Consider the following 18,520-nt stretch of genomic DNA (forward strand, 5'->3'; position numbering starts at 1 on the left):
CTATTGAGCCTGCTAAATCTGTGCAAATGCGTCAGAAAGACACTAAGTCACAAATTACACTCAAAGAGTGTGTGCACATCTTATTGTGCTGCAGAGCAAACAGCACCTCTGTGCTCTGGTGCTGTATGTGCATATGACAATGAGCCATTGTGAGGTCATTTGGAAAAAAATGACCTCTTTTATGAAAACCAGCTTCAGTATAAAATAAGTGTCTAATATAAAAACACTGGTGCTATCAGCCATGCACAGTTTGAGAGAAAAAGGACTGTTAAGAGTTTGCTGAGGTATTGTTAAGAAATGTCCACCCTATCTCTCAAGTGATCAGAAAAACATTTCTACTTCTACATGATTTTAAAGTAAAGTTAAAGGTAATTTAAACCTGTAAATATGACTTTTGCTTAACTATTTTTGATGTATAATATCCCCTCCTGAAATCAAGAAAATATCATCTTAAAATGAAAGGTTAAATAAGTCCAGAACTGTCAGTGTCTCCACACTCCATCATCATGTATTGAGACGGTCTGATTACCATGATGAGGATGTAAGTGATGTTTTATTTGAGTTGGTATTTCTTGGTCTATCCAAGAAGTACAACAGTGAAACTACTAGCACACTTTTAGAGTTTTTCCTCGCACTTAAGTGTAAATAGTTTCCTCTCCTATTGCATCATCTTTACAGACCTGAGCAACGTCAGCGTGAGAGGTCAGCCCCTTGCAGAGTAAAGGCTCTAGACAGCTTCTCACCACATTCAGACACAAAAAAAGAGCGAACTGCACAGAGAGCAGTGAATTTTGTGTGTGTTTGTATCTGGAATGTTATAATATCATTCAAACTACATATTTTGTGAATTAGACCTTAAGAGGGAGCAGATTGAGAGAGCAGATAATGAGCAGCTTTTGGAGCTAAAATTCACTGTATTTCTCTTGGGGACATAGCCCACATTTGGTTTGTATGTAGATCAATTCTCGTGACAAACTCAGCCTGACTGTAAATTAACATAGAGATGATATTGTGTTTGTTTGGGATCATCCATTTATGTGGATATCCTTAGATTTTTTTTTATCTGTGTAACCGTACTGTGTGCACCGCTGCAACCAAACACTGAACTTCCTGAAGATTTTCACAGCTAAATTTACCTGAATGTTGATCAGTTCTCACCTAGAGGGTGACATGGGAGAGGATTTTCATTCCCATCTCATACCACTTCCACAGAAATAATCCCGCCCCAATCCCAAACCGTAAAAAAACAAAACAAAAACAAAAACAAAACAAAACAAAAAACAAAACGTCCTGTCCCACTCCCAGCAGAATAATTCCCATCCTGTCCTGCTCATTTAAACAGTTGAATATATAACCAAACATGTCATCTAATGCATTTAAGACATTTTTTCCTTTAGACAACATTCATGGCTTGCATTGTTGGAGGAAGTGTCGGCTGTGGCTGTGCTGTTTCCAGTGTGGGAAGTGTAGTTTGTTTGACTCACTGAAAGAAAACTACAGGCAAAATTGCTGCCAAGTGTGGTCAGTACGCGATGCTTCTGTACATTTTCTGCTAAAAAAAAACTAAGCAAATGAACATAAAAACTACATGTGCATATTTATATAGGGAATTGGTCTATTGTTCTGGTGCTTGCTTTCTTTACCTGTCCCATCCCAATCACGTGATTGAATAGTTGAATGACTCAGGAATCCCGCAGTAATCCTATGACCTGTGGCATTCCCGGTGCTTTTCTCACACAGACCATCAGACCTTTATTAACCACCTCTAATAAATATAGCACACATTATTTCATCTTGAGGGTAGCAATATTTTCATATTTAAACTACACCCAGCCTTAGTCATGACCTGGTTCTTCCTCTGACTCCACAGTACAGGTAGAAGTTGAGTGTGCAGGTAAACATACTATTAATGTCAGTGCTCCTTGTGTCTAATTTATGAGGCTGCTGCCTTCTCTGACCATGAAAATGCAATCTGCTTTAAGTGTTGTTTTGAATTTCAGCATGTCTTTAAAGCTTTTGTACACACAATGAGATATCCAGATTTTTTTCAGTTTGGGAACTGCAGCAAAACTTTCAAAATCTCAGTGTGCATTTTTTTTACTGCAGTAGTTTTAAAGAGCTGCTGAAAATCAAATCTTTTTGAGTTTTTGTTTTTGCACCTATCCCAGAAAGATACTTATATGGCCCAGATTCTCCTGTGTGAAAGGTTCAGTTCATGACTGTTGTACAGCAGCTTTTTGACAACTGTCCTTATAATTAATGACAGAAATGACATGGCCAAACATTAAGATTCCAGCCCTTGTAGTTGTTTTGTATGTTTAGTGTTTTAAAAAGCATCATGCAGAGCAACTACTGAACCTGGGCTGCTGCTTACATTGTGTGAAAAAGTCTCTGTACAACAGTTGTGCACTGCGCCTTCAGATCATTTCCACTTTTGAATGTTCCATGTTTGTGTTGGTGTTCTTTGTCGCCGCCCCCTCTTCCAGAGAAAGAAACGTAGTGTCTCCGTGAAAAAGAAGAGGACCACAAAGTCCCTCAGTAAAACTAAGGCCAAGCCCTTAAGCTTCTTGGCTGCCAAAAAATCACCAGCTAAAAAGTTTGCCGTTAAGAAGAAGCGACAGATGCCTGGCTACCAGGCCACAGCGCCAGCACGACCCAGAGGCAATTTTAGGGTAAACTAAAGAAAAGACCGAATCCATCCAGATCTTCTTCTGCCCCAGAGAGGAAAATCTGTGATGGCAGACATAGAGTGTCCTAACCTCTCCTGTGTAGATGTAGCAGAGTCCGTAGCCAGCTTAGAGGAGCACTAGTTAATAACCTCTGGTCTGAGCCTTTGTGTTAACCCTTCGCTTTATATTTCTTTCCTTTTTTCAACATGACTCAGCCAAACATTGTAGAAGGAGATTACAATACAGGCTTTGACTACGGAACTGTAGATGATACTCAGACTCAGTCCCCCTTTGGCTCGCACGGACCAGATGAGGTAATTTTTATCCACGTTCCCTTCCACTTTTGAAATGTGTGTTTGGTGTTTTGGGAAATGTGAGCCAGGAAGATTTTACCAGAGGAGTTAACGGGTATGAAATAACAAAGACACATCCATTCAAATGAATGGATGTGTCTTCAAAGTTTTTTGGTGTGTGTGGCAGAAATGATGGACAGGATGAATTCTTTGGCCTGAATAAGTAATAACCAACTTTTCTAATGTAGAAGTGTGCATTTCTTGCTTCTACAGTGGCAATTGCCAAGCTTATTTGATGCTGTCTGTCATATTGTACATTTCTGGCAAAGGCTGCAGGTTTTGTTTGTACGGACATCATTGGATCAGGATTTTTGAATACATTTTAGTCTTTAACAACGTGTATTTGATATGTGAGAAAACCACTTTCAAAAATAACATTTTTCTCAGTTCCTAGTGTAGAAGCAGTCAGCTTAAATGAACATGGGGCCAAGGCTTTCCTCTCTTTACATTGCCTTTTTACAACTTGAAAAGTAATACTAGAATTGTGGTTAATGTTGTCAAAACCTTTCAAAAACTTTCCATATTATATATATATTTTAAAACAATTCAATCGGTTGTTTTAATAGTCGATGGTACTGAAAGGTACTGAAGGTTAAAAAAACTCAAGTCATATTTTTAACCAATGCTGCAGTTGGCAAAGAGAGAACAATGCTTACATGCATTGCCAGTTTTTAGAGACATGCAGGAGTTTCCTTGCATTCTTTGTTGAATGAAAACAAGAAATTACCCCATAGAAATTCTATCTTAGCTTCCATACCAATGAAACAGGTATTAGAATTATTAAATCTTTTCCTAGATTTGTATCAAGGTTAAAAATTCTGGTGTCTAGGTAACCTTATTAGGATTTAAGAGATAAGGCTCAAGGCCCACTCTTAGTCCCACTCCACTGCAGATATTTTGTAGTTATGTAGGAAAGCTTGTGGGCTCTGGAGTTGAATTGTTAATCTTCATTTGGGCTGTTTCTCTGTAGACAGCCAAAACCCACTGAAACACTAGTGCAAAGGTTTTCAACCTTTTTTTTTCTCTTTTGTTTTTTTGCAGAAGGCACATGTGAGATCAAGCCCAAATCTTGAAGCACACCATGTTCATACCCATATAAAACAGCCTCTTAAAATCACTTTATGGTAACTGAAGTGTAGTAAAAATGTGGGGTTGTGCAAAGTCCCATGGCACACCAAGACTGCCCGAAGGCACACCAGTGTGCCTGGCCACATTGTTTGAGAAACACCGCAGCAGTGCATAATAGCATTCAGACTACATTGTTAATGATGTAATGATTAATGGCAGCCGTTGTGGCTCTCTGCACACAGAGTCTCAGCACATATCAGACCATCATCATGTAAAACCTGCTCGATAAAGTAAGATATAACCCAAAAAGGTCAGCTGGAAATATGTCATCTAGTAAGTAATTGTAAATTCTAAGTTTTTTTTGTTTTTTGTATTTTTATTTTTTTTACATTTTTTTTTTTTTTATCAAGGGACAGTGTGTAAAGCCATTGATGTTTCATACATAGGAAATGAAAAAATGGTTTGACCAGGTCCCACATAACACTGATAAAAGACACACAGGAAAAGTGCCCACACAGCAAGGCCAATACGTTGCACAACATGGGGTACATAGTTGGCTGTCTGGATGATAGAAATGAGCATATTGTACTATATGTAAATATTACATTGAGGCAGAATACTTGTAAAAAGATGTGCCCTTTCTTCAAATAGAAAACAAATGTTTTTCAAAGAATCATCTGTATCTTTACAAAAAGCCAGAAATCCATTACCTAGAGGTAAAAGACCTGCAGCCTTAACTGGAATTAAAAGAGTTGATGATGACAGAGCCTCTCTCAGCCACTCATGGTTCATTATACTGGAGATTATCTGTTTAACAATGTGCCCTGTCCATCACAATAAGCCCTGTTTGATCACTAGCTCTGCTAATTCCTAAAGAACTATGACAAACAAGGCTTAATCTGCCTTTTCTGAATGTGCATTGTTCCTGCAGTGTTTAACAAAGTGGATGTGATTCTACAGGCAGTTCTGGATAAATAATTTGGCAAGATGGATCGCTGCCAGTAATAACTGTGTAATTGCATCCATTTTGTAGCTTTCCAAATCTTAATCCACAGTGAGACACAGTTTGCAAAGTGATCGCCGAGCTTGAACCAGATACAGAGTGCACCAAAACACAGCAAAACTGCTTTCTTTTTTTTTAACCAAAAATATAAATGTATTCTCTGACACTGTGTCTTGATGCACTCTGTATACGTGCAATGCTTTTGTTAATGAAAACCTGTTTAAGAAATGTGCAATGTGTATAAACCTGGCCTCTTTGTTTTTTTACATATATTTGGGTGTTACTAAGCAATTGTACAATTCTGTTTGGGAACGCTCCAATAAATGGCTTCTGCCTGCAGCTGTGAAACAGGCTGTAATGGATGCAATGTAAAAAAAAAAACAGAAAAGTTGGGGGTTTTTTTGTCAGCCCCTTTTATTCAAATAGGTCAGTAGATAAAGTCAGAAATTGGAAAGTGGAAAATGACATTAGGGAAAGGAGCCTCCCTCAAAATGAACAGGAGTGCCAGATATCATATTAAAAAGAGAAACTGAGATTCACACAGCAGAGAATTAAATGTTAAAAATTGAGGACCTGGACAGTGATTGTTAAATTCTGCATCATAGGATATGATACCATGCAAAATACCAAACAAAATTACAGAAAACATCTGCATAAAGAAAAAGATGCTTTTTTTAACTAGACTGTTCCATTACATTGCTCTCTTTAGAACTACCAGACTTTATTGACATGAGCAGAAATTTAACCTTGCATAACACAGGTCCACTGTTGTCTACTTCGGGGAGTTTATTTTGTTCTTATTGATCGATTTGAAAATAAAATATCGATTGATATTTAAATAAATCAGTGGAATAAATGATGATTCGAAGGTGAGCAGTTGGGCCTGTTTGATGTGGCTTTTCTGGTTGAAATAGCGTTTTTATATTTGAATTACCTTATCATGCTCAGGTGCCTAAAATAATTTTGTTGCAGCTATTGTAGCCTGTGCAGCCTATATGGACTAAACCAAACATATATTTTAAAGGGGTAGTGGTTTAGACACAAACGTGAAATAAGAAGCCAGGTTTTCAAAATATCAGGATTTTTCTTTTAGGAAAATTTTTTAATACCTGGTTTTAATAATATGTTACCTTTGCTAATTCAAACTTTGTTTTCTGCACACTATGCTTCATTCTGCTTTCATAACATCTTAAAGTAGAGTTTATATTTAATAGCTTCACTAACATCCTTATTTCCCTGGTTGCTTTGGTAACACCTGGAAGGCTGTGGAGGAGGATGTTGTTGGTGTGTTTGTCACCGATGCCCCTCCCGTTGCTCCGGAGCCCACCATTGTCCCAGAAACAGTGGACAACCCGCAAACTGGTGCTGAGGCATACGACTTCAAGGATTATGACCTGAAGGAGTATGACTTAGGTGCGGTGGACAACAGGTTGTATGATTACGGGACGTATGATGAGTATGGCACGGACCCGTCCAAAGTCGCGGAGGCCTTCGATGATGAGGTGGGGCCTGGGGTCGCAGCCGAAACCGACGTGTCTGAAAGCGCTGTAAGTAACACACCTCGACCAGGTGACTGACGGGTGTGAGCATGACCGGACTCACTCTGTGTTCCAGCGCACGCCTTCGTAGTTTGATGCTTGGAAATGTGTCATTTAGGTGCTGTTTGGAGTCTTGTCATGTATGACGGGGATTTAATCATGAAAGGGACAATGCATGTGTGTTTTCTTCACAGGGGTGATTACTTCTTAATTTTTGGGTCTAAGTCTGCCAGTTTTGTCTTTTGACTTTTATTTTTCTCTCTCTTTCTCACAGACATACCAATCATTGCATGTCTGACCAACCTACATCTCACCCACATATCCCAAAAATGACCCTGCACCCATCTTTCAGTAGTCTGATCTGATCCCTTCCACGCCTCCTCTGCCTTTTTAACAAGCATCCTGCCTGTGATATATCCCTCCCTGTTAGCACAGCAATTAGCCCATAACTCACAGGCAGCTGTCTACACAATATACACAAAAACACACTCAGAAACACATTGTAATCAGGATGTAATGGATTGCTTGTACTGTCTAAACTTGTTGAACCCTGTCTTTTTCATCAGCAGCGTTTGTTATCCTGTTAGGATAAATATTTATCATATTTATTAGACATCTGAAACTTGTGCACTGCAAGGCATAATCTTCCAGACAGTCCTCAGTCACAGTTTAATGTTTGTGTGACTTTGGTTATTGTTTTCACATGATGGACAAGTACTTTATAGCCTTTTTAAGACCCCTTTAAACATAAACTACAAAACTCAAAACACAAATAATCACACATTAGAGGTGGTCTAATTCAATCCATTCAAAGGAAATCAACATGTTTTATTTAATGGTGCACACAGATAAGAAAAGAAGACATCCATCACCTATTTTCATCACTTATTTCCCGTCTTTCTTTACATAAGAATGTGATTTTAATGTGTTGTTTTGTAAAGATTGCATGACAACAACCTGGGTGTAATATTTTACACTTACCACTAATGTTTGCCTGTTTTTTTGTGGAATCACTTTGTGTCTCTCCTGATTTCTGCCTCTTGTAGCTGCAGTAGTTCAAACTGAGTTCAACTTATATCAACAATCATCCTTTCTCATTATTCACACCTGGTGTGTACCACTGTGTGAATAATGTCACCTGTGTGCTCTACTTGGATCTGCAGGTTGCTGGTGTTGGAGGACAGAAGGGAGAGAAGGGCGAGCCAGCTGTCATCGAGCCTGTAAGACCCCAAAGAGTCAATGCTGATGTATTAAAGTGATCATGTTGTGTTTATGTACTCCAAACAAGAGAGTGCAGGCCTCAAACAAAGCAAAATAGTTTAGGAATTTCAGATATGCAAGCCCTGAATATGTCTGGATACACCCCAGAAATCCATCATTCAATGTGTGTATTTATTACGTTCTTCTAAACTGAAATATTTCACATTAGTTACATTTTTTTTATTAGCAGGAAAAACTTAAAAAAAATTAAAATTAACAGAAAATCCTAGGTCTACGCTGCACTTTTAATACTTATTTTTCCATCTTAAAAGTTGGCTATATATACCTGGGCAACTTAAATGCTAGTAAAAAGTGCTATGACATGCTACGTCATTATGACAAAATGCTTCTGTTGCCCCTCTTCACACTGCCCGAACTCAACTGGAAATTCACATAACACATGCCAGATCATCAAATTAAAAAAAAAAAAAAAAGAAAAAAAAAAAAACTTTATTAGACTTTTATGAGCAATATATACTGTACATGAATATCTATATACAAAAAAGAACACTATAAACAGATGACTTTATATATTGTTCTCATTTATTGACAGTAATGGCATTTAAATATATGAAACAAGCTGTGCAATTACAGTTTAAAAAATTGAGAGCCAAGATTGGAAGTAGTGCAAAGAAAGAAAGATTTCAACTGGAAATAAAAATATAAACAGTGTAATGTGAATGTCCCAATACAAAGTAAACAAAGTAGCCGTAGTGCAAATAAAATATAAATGCACCAATAAAATATAAACAGAGGTATATGAAGTGGACTACCTAGAAAAAAGTGTATTAGTGCAAGGTTGGTGCCACTTTTTAACCGCTTTTCTTCCTTGTTAGGTCATAATTGTGGATGTAAAGAAAACAAGGAGTAAACCATCATCAGTAAACCACTGAGTGCTGGTTTCACTGGAAACATGCCTACAAACAAATATCCAATGCTAGGACTGGAAAGACACAATCTTAGTATCTTAGCATAATCAGATGTTTTAAAAGCTTTAATATTAATGGAGTAGACACGCTTTCTTGCTGATGAGTCAGATTCTCTGCTGTTAACACAATGGTGTAACAACTCGGGTGTTGTTATAGTCAACTCAAAAATGTGAGGGGCTCTTCTTTGGCCCTTCCTCCACTCTTTCACTGTCAAGAGAATCTGATCTGCAGTTTTTGTGTAATCCTGTTTATTACAGATACATTGCAGGAAAATATATTGAAAGCTCTTGTATTTAGACACTGCTGTTGCTGCTCTGTCTATAGCATTGCTTGTCAGATCAGAATGTACTCCAAAACGTTTATGGGTTCTCTTTTGTTCCAACACTCCATTAAGTGTTTTCATCAAGATGTCATTCTCTTCTGCAATCCCTCTAAAAATCAGACAAATATGCCACAAGAAAAATCGTATTATAGCAACTTTAATTTTGGACGTCATTTTTACAATTAAGGCAGTAGAATCTCTAGCCCTTGGGTTCAATTAAGAAAGAACCAAACCTGTCCTTAAAGTTTCATTTCAGTCTTGAAAATATTTTCCTTTTTTTAGGATTTCATTTTGAATTGTGTAGTATCTAAAACTAAGACTGAACTGAAGTCAGCTCAGAAATGAATGCTTTTACTTCTTTTGAGAATGAAGAGCTGGTCAAACCCTCAAACTCTGCAGCACATGGTCTGTAGGTTGCCAAGCATTGTGTTTGTAATGTGAAACAATGTGTTTGTTTTTTTAAAGGGCATGCTGATTGAAGGACCCCCAGGACCCCCCGGCCCAGCTGTGAGTACACTGATAAAATTGAATACACCCGGCCCTTCTCCTGAGTAATAGCTTTGTGTTACTGTCAATAGTTGTTGAGGTTTTTTGCTGTTATTGGTTGTTGACTTAGCTCTGTCTTTTTAGGGTCTTCCAGGTCCCTCAGGTCTTCAAGGACCCCCAGGCCCTGCTGGAGATCCAGGTGACAGGGTGAGTTTGAAAAAAATGTCCCTAAAAAAGTCAAAAATGTCTGTACAGTGTCTTCAGGTTATTTAACCTGAGGTTAGAAACCTTAACTAGGGGACTACTTAACTATGCATGCTTTGTATGCTGGACCAGAAATTAGAAACTAGTCTTAAAAAATGTATCGTTAAAACTTGAGGTGTAAATGTAAACAAAAAAAAATCCAGACCTGAGTGTAAAATTACAAGATTTCTTTTTTTTTGTCTGTTGAGCTCAAGTTACTAGTTTACCATGAAGTTTCACATGCAATCCCAAAAATGGTCATATATGCACCTGTAGATTATTTGGAATGTTTATTAACATTTCCTGGGTCGAAGCAATGTGTTTATTTTTTAACCAAAATGTACCAATGATAACAGTAAGTATCACATAAATAGGTTTGTTTTGATTGGAAGATGAGGGATGCAAAAACTGACTCATGAAACATTGCTCGTCACTAGATGGCAGTAAAGTTGATAACGTTACTACAGTGTTTAGACCTCACGTGATGCCAGAAAGTCGAACTAACTGCAACTTAAAATGTTTTTTTTACAAGATATTTAAGAAGTTTTATGTGTGACATCTTTAGATAAGCACAACTTAAAAAGTTGGGGGAACCTTAACTAGTGTAAGGTCATGGCATAATTATACTGTTAGATATCTTAATTGTTTCTCGATCATTGATTGATTTTTTCAGTGGGTACAAATTTTTTTTAACACACAGAAACCCAAAATACGTGCTTTGTTTGAGAATTTTAAATGTTTTTTTTTTTTTATTCTGATCAGCTTTTTAAGTCTAGACGACGAAAATTGATACTTGCTCTAGGATTTACTCAGTAGAGTCATCCATATTTAATGCACTGCTCTGTACACTCTCTCTCAAACACTTGCAACACACACACTCACACGTTCACACTAGAATTCATGGAAAAGGATGTTGGTTTTGGACTGCAGACAGAAGCGTGGCTTACAGATGCACAGACTGAGTCTGTGTGTGCTGCAGGAGGAGGAGATATTCAAACCAACAAACAGCACACCTACTGCATTTACTGCTCCATCTGCGTGTGTCTGCTGCTGCTGTGTGTGAAGGTGTGGGGCTGTGTTTGTGTTTCCTTCGATATTACTGCCACTGTAAACAGCCAGTGTGGTGGCACAATTTAGCCAAAAGAACTGGAAATCTGGAACATTTGGAGCAGTTTCACAACATAGCCACTAAAAGCTTTACATTTTTTAGGGAGCGATGTCAGTAATTTACTTCATGAAATTTTACAACTCAACTATGATTTTAAGATGAATACCTGCAAACTTTGAGAGGTGAAATGCAACAAAGCCATGGGATTTGGGTATTCCTGAAGAATAGCGGTAGAGATGGCTGTAGCCCTTTTGAATGTGATGTCACACAGTCTGTTTCATTCAGCCCCACCCCCGCCTAGATGTCAAAGGGTGCGTATCACACTGGGTGCTAATGCTAACTAAATTCTGCTGTCGACAGATTCCCCACAATAATCCGTGTAGTGCACATTTTGTAGATGGAAAGTTTTGTTAGCTTGAAAATCAGTATTAGGTACCTGCAAATCATTTTATGAAGTGTTAAACAGCATTATTCACAGCAACGGCTCACTTGCATCAGAATCACTGAAATGGCTAATGCTAGCAAACTAAAGTATTATGCTGCAATGCTGAAAACAGAAGGAGTACTTGGGAATGAGAAATTCCTGCAGCCTGTTGTATCAAATTTGATACATACTTTTATGATACCTCTATCCAATCAATATGATCAATAGATTACTGAAAAAAATTATGAATGCAATCTGATAAATGATAAAATGCCCTCAAGTGGATTATTGTTTACCAAAAACACCTAATGTATCAAATGAGACACAAAATATATGTCATTTTATTGAAATTTGGATTTTTTGGATATCAGTAGAAAGTTAAATAAACCTTTCAGTTCCAAAAAATTAGAATTTTCTGGCTGTAATTTGTGTTTTCAGGCTTTTATGGGTTAAAGATACTGCCTTGGTCCACTCTTCACAAGTTTCTCTGTTTGTGAGTCCTCTCAAGGTTAATTAACTCATTGTACAGTCGCTGACATTTACATTAAGCAAGTTTTGTTTTCTCTTGTGTTTTTCCCAAACTCATCGAAAAATACTTAGCTGTAATGTATTTTAGCCTAATATGAAAGCGGCTCTTCTGCCATCCACTGTAGTGAGCGAAGTCATAATAGTGACATGTGGATGACAGAAAGTCGATACGCACATCACTTAGCTATGTGGTCATTCAAAATAGCAGCCAGAAAGAGAAAAAGTATTCCTGGAAACTGCAGGAACATTTTTTTTTCTTGTCATCAAGGGACAAACAAAGAAAGGCCCTGTTCACTGTCTCCCTATCTCCCTTGCCTTTTCTTGTAAATGTCATAGTTTACAAATCTGAATCATGTTTTGTCTGTATTTCAGGGTCCTCCTGGTCGTCCTGGTCTGCCTGGTGCCGATGGTTTGGCTGGTCCTCCTGGTACAATGCTGATGCTGCCAGTAAGTGCTCAGAGTGACACCTTAGAAGAACAGTCTGTTCTAAGTATTTCAGTAACCAGGCTAACTTGTGTGTTTCTGTGTGTGTGTTTGGTAGTTCCGTTTCGGTGGGGACGGTGAGAAGGGTCCGGTGGTGTCAGCCCAGGAAGCCCAGGCTCAGGCCATCCTCTCTCAGGCCAGAGTAAGTAAAAAAAAAAAAAAAACAAGGATGAAAAGAGGCTCTAAAAAGCCACAGAAAGGCCAAAAGGCTGTGGACAGACCCCCATCTCCTGCCCTGCCCCCGCACACACAGCTGTAGGGAGGGAAAGGATGAAGGAGACAGTATTTTGATGGGGAGGGGAGGGAAGAAGAAGCTAAAAAGAGACATGCCGAGTGGGCTAAGGAGCCACAACATAAAAAAGCCACTTTGAACAGATGGACAGACGGTTAAAAATAGTTCAGGGGCTGTTGACCTGCATGTGGGCTGAACCGACAGGTGTACCAAACATCTCTGCGTATATGTGAGAAAGTGTGCAGTTAGAGGAAATCTTAACATGGTGTTTAGAAGTCCTGCAGGGTTTCTGCACGATTCTCGCATTAATTACAGAGCACAGTGAACAAAGAGATTAAGAGTGAAAATAAATCTCTGAGGCTGCTGAACTGTAAGGCGATACAATAAGAAAGCATTGTGAGAAAGATTTTATGCTGTGTGCAGCATAAAGATATTAACAAAAGAGCAGTATTTGACATAACAAGAAAAGCTGTCTATAGATTACTTGTTGTCTGTATCAAATTAAGTCAGCTCTGATCAAATGTGTGACTCCAGCACATTTCAACACATCCACGTACCAGAGCATTTCTTTGATGTTTGCAATAAAAAGACATGATAAGACAGGAAAGATGATAAATATGCACAGCAGATCAAGTGAAAAGCTATGCTAAGTTTTACAAAAGACAAAACAAGTAAGAACAATGCTTTTTAGTTGTGGAAATGTCTGTTTTAAAACCAGATAAGCAACAGTATGTGAGCAAATGTGCCATGTCAGTGTAAAAATTGTCAGGTAAACTCCTAATACATCAACTACAGTTATGCACTGGATGCATTTAATAGGAGTCATCAGACTTCATTTTTCTCCAGGTTTTATAAAGTGTCAGAATTTAAACAGTGTGCTAAACATGAGCATGCAAAGGCAAGTCTAGTTTGTCTGTATGACAACTTAAAGAAAAGGGGAATAAAAACATGTAATGAGTGTGTAGAATTGCATAGAATATATTGCTGTGTACATGAAATGTGCTTTATGAATAAGGTTTGATCTGACTGGACAAGAAATACAAGCAAAACTGCTTTTAAAACTCAGCTAAAGTAAAACCAGCTATTGGAACAACAATGTGTTAGGTTTAAAAAAGTGACACATGATATCAGGGCCAGGCAAATGTTTCCACAGAGCCCATTTTTTCAACAAGGTGACAAAGGGGAAATAATCATTAAAAGTTGGCATTTGGAAATGGTTAAAACAAACTGAGAAGGCAAAAATATAATGAGACAGCTCATCTTAATGCAAACTGCTTCCGATGAAAACAACCCCATGCCCTCTGCAGATTAGTGTCCAATTAAAAAGCCATTATTTAAATTGCAAAATAGTTTTTTCAAATAGCGTACGCATTATAACTCACTCAGGTCTTCATTAGGGCCATTGTCAGCAGTGACTAGAGCTGTTGCCTCTTTAAAAGATTAATTGAGCAAACTCAAAGTTTCCTAAGAGCAACTGTATGTGACACTACAAAAACCCAGTAGTGCTTCTACTTTCTTTTCTATAATGAGACAGCAAAGGACAATTATATCGATAAGACTGGTAAAAACATTTGTATTAAAATCTTTAATAAGAGGCAGCTGTAAAGAGGTTAGTCTTCAATTTTGTTTTAAAACAGCTTAGGCACCAGCTTTTTCTAAGAACGTTTTGCAGTCTAGGAGCATAAAAACTGATTGTTTCTCCTCCATGTTTGGTTCTGACTCTTGGGATGGACCGCAGACCTGCCATGGGAGAAAAACACTGACAGGAACTTATTCATGCAAACACAATACAGTGCTTTCAATGATCAATAGTCTTCTTTCATACAATTGTTATTTATTTTATTTATTTTTATTTTGAGTGAACAGTCTTTGATCTCGTTCCTGTCTGTGTGTCTGTCCTGCAGCTGGCCATGAGGGGCCCCCCAGGGCCAATGGGTCTGACAGGAAGATCTGGGCCAGTGGTAAGTGTTTTTTTACTGCTTGTTGTTTTTTTTTTTTTTTTTTTTTTTTGGTTGTTTGTAAGTGTTTGGTGCTGTCTTTTTGGCCACACTGGTTTACATTGAAACATATTGCAGGTTTGGTGTATATTTAAGTCTTAAATACATACTTGACAACCATTAAGATCAGTATAATGACTTATGGTTCAATAAATTGCATTTACTTGACGTTTTTCATCTTTTTTTGGAAATTTTAATGATTTTAACTCTTGAAATCAAATAAATTTTGAGCTAGTTCTGCTTTGTCTTTGGACATAGCTCACATTTTTTTGTATTTTTATCATTTGTGTATCTATAGTGTTTTGCACAATTACTGGCACATAATTATGGAAACTGATCATTGCAGACATGATTTGAGTCATTTTGAATGTTGTTGCATCGGCGTTTGGTGGCTCACTTACTCTCTGCAGGTCTGTTTGGTCCTGCCAGCTGCCAAGAAAATTTCATTCTGTAGTTCGCCCCCCACTTCACTCCACCCATCACCCTTCTCCTCTGCTTTTCTCTGAGGCTTGTTGTTACATGATCCTCTATGCTGCAGATGTAATGTGTTTTAGAACCCAAACTGTCATTTAGAGTTGTATCTGCCAGATCACCAGCTCGGTATCCTACTCATCTACAAACAAATTAAAGTGGAAGTGCTTAATCTGTACCTACAAAGCAATTTAGCATTTTCCTTTTTAACTTTCACTAAGTTAGTTTTCTGAAATTCCCTTTAAAACTGGGCTAAAATTGATGGTGGTTTTGCATACCTTTTAAGCATGATAATAACAACTATTATGCTTAAAACAACATTCACAGCCCACATGAACAAACCACCTGAACCCATCATCAAAGAAAAGTGATCTAGTAAGAGTTTATAGGCTCTGATTGTCTTTACTTGCAGGAAGTGTCTAAACTGTGAAGTCTTTTATTCATTTTTCTTCACACTAAAAGGGAGAATGTCTTTATGAAGCTAAACATCGCCATCTGCTGTTTACTTGGTGCTACTGTTTACCCTCTGAACTCCTGCAGCTGCATGTCTGCCTGTTTGGGTTGAAGGCATTAAAACTGGTTTGTTTTTTCTGTCTTCAGGGTCTTCCCGGAAATACTGGATTGAAAGGTGAAGGTGGGGACCCCGGTCCTCAGGTGAGTTGGACATGAATATCACCTAAAGGTTCCCTCAGTGGGGACAGAAGCTTCACCTTTTAGGCAATCAGGCCTGTCAGCCCCTAAGCGTCCCTCTTGTGTGTTCTTAGGGTCCGCGTGGCATTCAGGGGCCTCCAGGACAGCCGGGCAAAGCTGGCAAGAGGGTGAGTGAACCCAGCGAACCACCCCCCTCCTGCTCCCTGTGTGTGTGTGTTTTGTGTGTGCGCTCACATGCCTGTGTGCGTTGTTGAGAGGTTGTTTGTACTCGTGCTTTCTACTCAAGAGGCTTACTTCCACTCCAACAAACAATTGGTTGATATGTTCTTAAAGGCCGAGCTGAATCCAATCCCTGGATCAATGACCGCTCACTGTAATCCGCCTGAAAATGCCAAATTGGGAGAAACTGGGTATAAATGTGGGGCGCAATTAGTGTTAGCAAGCAGTCACTCTGCAGGGCCAAACGTCTTGACCTAATTGGTTACTAATAAACATAAACCAATCAGGGCAAATTAGTAATACAAGCTTGAGTCATGGAGAGCCGTGAGCAGATTTGAATTCTGCAAGAATCGATTATGTGAGTGCTGAAAATGTGAAAGACTACACTTTTTGGTCATTTATTTCTCTGTCACTTCAAATCTCTAAGATCAGTCTTACTGAGAATAAGAATGTATATTATGTTTTGTGATAATTATCATTTTTTATATTGTTTTGTATTTACCACAGCTCTTTAATTAGAAGACAGTTGAAATGTTGTACAGAGGTTGTAAAGTGGTTCCAGACCTTTTTCCTTAGGGACCCTATTACTTGTATTTAAGAAAAGCACTTAATTGTTTTCATTGACAAAATCCCAACATAATAGGCCTACTTATGTAATAGGTTCTCTCCAAAAGAGGGATGTATAAACGATCCAATATTACAACGGCATAAAAGGGCCGCTATAAAAAAGAGGATCTGTTAATTTTTGAGAAATTACTAACAATTTTCAAGTATTAAAGGAGGTAAATTTACAAGAAAAAAGAATTCTACTTTAAAAGTTTATGTGGGCTGAAGCTTGGAATTTTTGAGATCATAAAGTCAAAAAAAGCTGATTGCATTAAAGAAAATCAGACCATATAAACTTAGCTCTCTCCAACTCAGGAGTTAGTGAGAGAGAGCCTAAGAAAATGCTTCTTACTGGGACTAAGCAATAAGAAAGTACTTGGGTTTTTAGCCCAGAATCCTCATCTCATCATCATCTGGACTTAGAAGAGACATTTCTGTAAACTGGGATTGTCCGTCCAGAGTTTTCAGTTTGGTTTCTCATGCATTTTTGACTTTACAATGTTGTAAAAGTATTACTTTGAAAACTAGAGATTTAGGAGTTTATCATGTCAAAATGTAAAACTTTTTAAACTTGGAAACTGAAGTTTGTTTCCTATAAATATACAACTGTATAACTTCAAAAAATATATTTTTTTCTCTCAAAAATGTTGACTTTTTTCCTCTGAAAATTCATTTTGAGATTTTTGAGTTACTCTCTAAAAGTCACTGCTACACAGACAGTGTTTTACTTTAGCAAGGAGTCTGCCCTGGAAAACATGGGTTCAAACTACTGAGGTGATCTGCTTGTTGAGTTTACATTAACTGTCAAAAATCACACCAACTTTTTTGACGGGTGTGCATTTGTAGGAAGCCAGAGGCCAAGAGAAGCTGCAAAGTCAGCCAGGTTAGGCTGTCAAAAAAATAACAATTCCAGTCTTATTTTCATTTAGATTCAAAAAAGTCCTCCTAGGTTGTAATGTCTTTAAAACAGTTCAGTGATGGCTGCATTGAGCGTTGACGTTTGATTTTTATAGGCAGAAAGATTTGAACCATTCAATTCAGAGAGTGACAAACATTGCTTTTAACTTAATCAAAGTTCACTTTTCTATCCATTTGACATTCAATTGTGTTGGTACAAGATAAAAGGAGAAACAAAAGTCAACCAAATAAATAAAAGGGTATCTGAAGAAAAAAGAAACAAGCACTGTCATGTTGTAGAGTTAAATTGTACTATTAAAAGATCATTTGGCAATATGAGGAACCCATATAAAAGCAATAAATCAAGTTGATTCAACAGAGAATGTTCAACACTCACATTAAGGGCATGTAGGGTAATAACCACAAAGCTTTGCAAGTAAAGAAACTAAAGAGCTCAATAGGAATGTAAACAATATGTACATTTCTTTTACTCATAAATACTGTTACACCAAGTGACAATTAGATAGCTTATATATTTTCCTTTGTAAGTCTTTATTCATATATCTAATATCTCTGCTGCTGTCCCTCAGGGTCGTGCCGGAGCTGATGGAGCCCGTGGAATGCCAGGAGAGCCTGGCTCCAAGGTACCGTATCCCATCTTGTTCATATAGATACATGCTCATTACACAGAAAAGTCATCAGTGGTAATTCAGCTCCCATAGTGTTCAAAATCCACCTTTTTAGAGTGTATTTAATTCTCACTGGTTTTGAGTTAAATTTACACTTTGGAAAGTGTTAATATTTAATATTAAGAGTTTATTTTTAACACTCACAGGGTTGTTTTTTCACATTTCAGTGTACTTTTAACACAAAATTGAACTATTCCCTTTTACTGTGGGTGTGAAGTTGAAGTATTTGCAATTTTGATTATGACACCATGCAAAGCACTTTTCACACTTTTTAATTGCCACTGATGGCAAAGTCACACATCTGAAAATTAATACACCACCTTTTACTGCAGACTGCAGGTGGG

The 18,520-nt window shown here is 37.8% G+C and overlaps 1 protein-coding gene across 1 annotated transcript in view; it reads left to right on the top strand.

The window, feature by feature from the left end:
• Positions 1 to 18,520, top strand: part of col11a1a (collagen, type XI, alpha 1a) — a 137,767-nt gene that overhangs the window by 33,307 nt on the left and 85,940 nt on the right. Inside the window, exons 7-17 of the mRNA XM_041813670.1 lie at positions 2,885 to 2,983; positions 6,368 to 6,640; positions 7,795 to 7,851; positions 9,608 to 9,649; positions 9,773 to 9,835; positions 12,304 to 12,378; positions 12,473 to 12,556; positions 14,551 to 14,607; positions 15,715 to 15,768; positions 15,879 to 15,932; positions 18,078 to 18,131. Coding sequence (XP_041669604.1) covers positions 2,885 to 2,983; positions 6,368 to 6,640; positions 7,795 to 7,851; positions 9,608 to 9,649; positions 9,773 to 9,835; positions 12,304 to 12,378; positions 12,473 to 12,556; positions 14,551 to 14,607; positions 15,715 to 15,768; positions 15,879 to 15,932; positions 18,078 to 18,131 — 912 coding nt within the window. The remainder of the gene's footprint in view (positions 1 to 2,884; positions 2,984 to 6,367; positions 6,641 to 7,794; positions 7,852 to 9,607; positions 9,650 to 9,772; positions 9,836 to 12,303; positions 12,379 to 12,472; positions 12,557 to 14,550; positions 14,608 to 15,714; positions 15,769 to 15,878; positions 15,933 to 18,077; positions 18,132 to 18,520) is intronic.

Source organism: Cheilinus undulatus, linkage group 19, assembly GCF_018320785.1.
Source record: "Cheilinus undulatus linkage group 19, ASM1832078v1, whole genome shotgun sequence".
In the NCBI taxonomy this organism is placed as follows: Eukaryota; Metazoa; Chordata; class Actinopteri; order Labriformes; family Labridae; genus Cheilinus; species Cheilinus undulatus.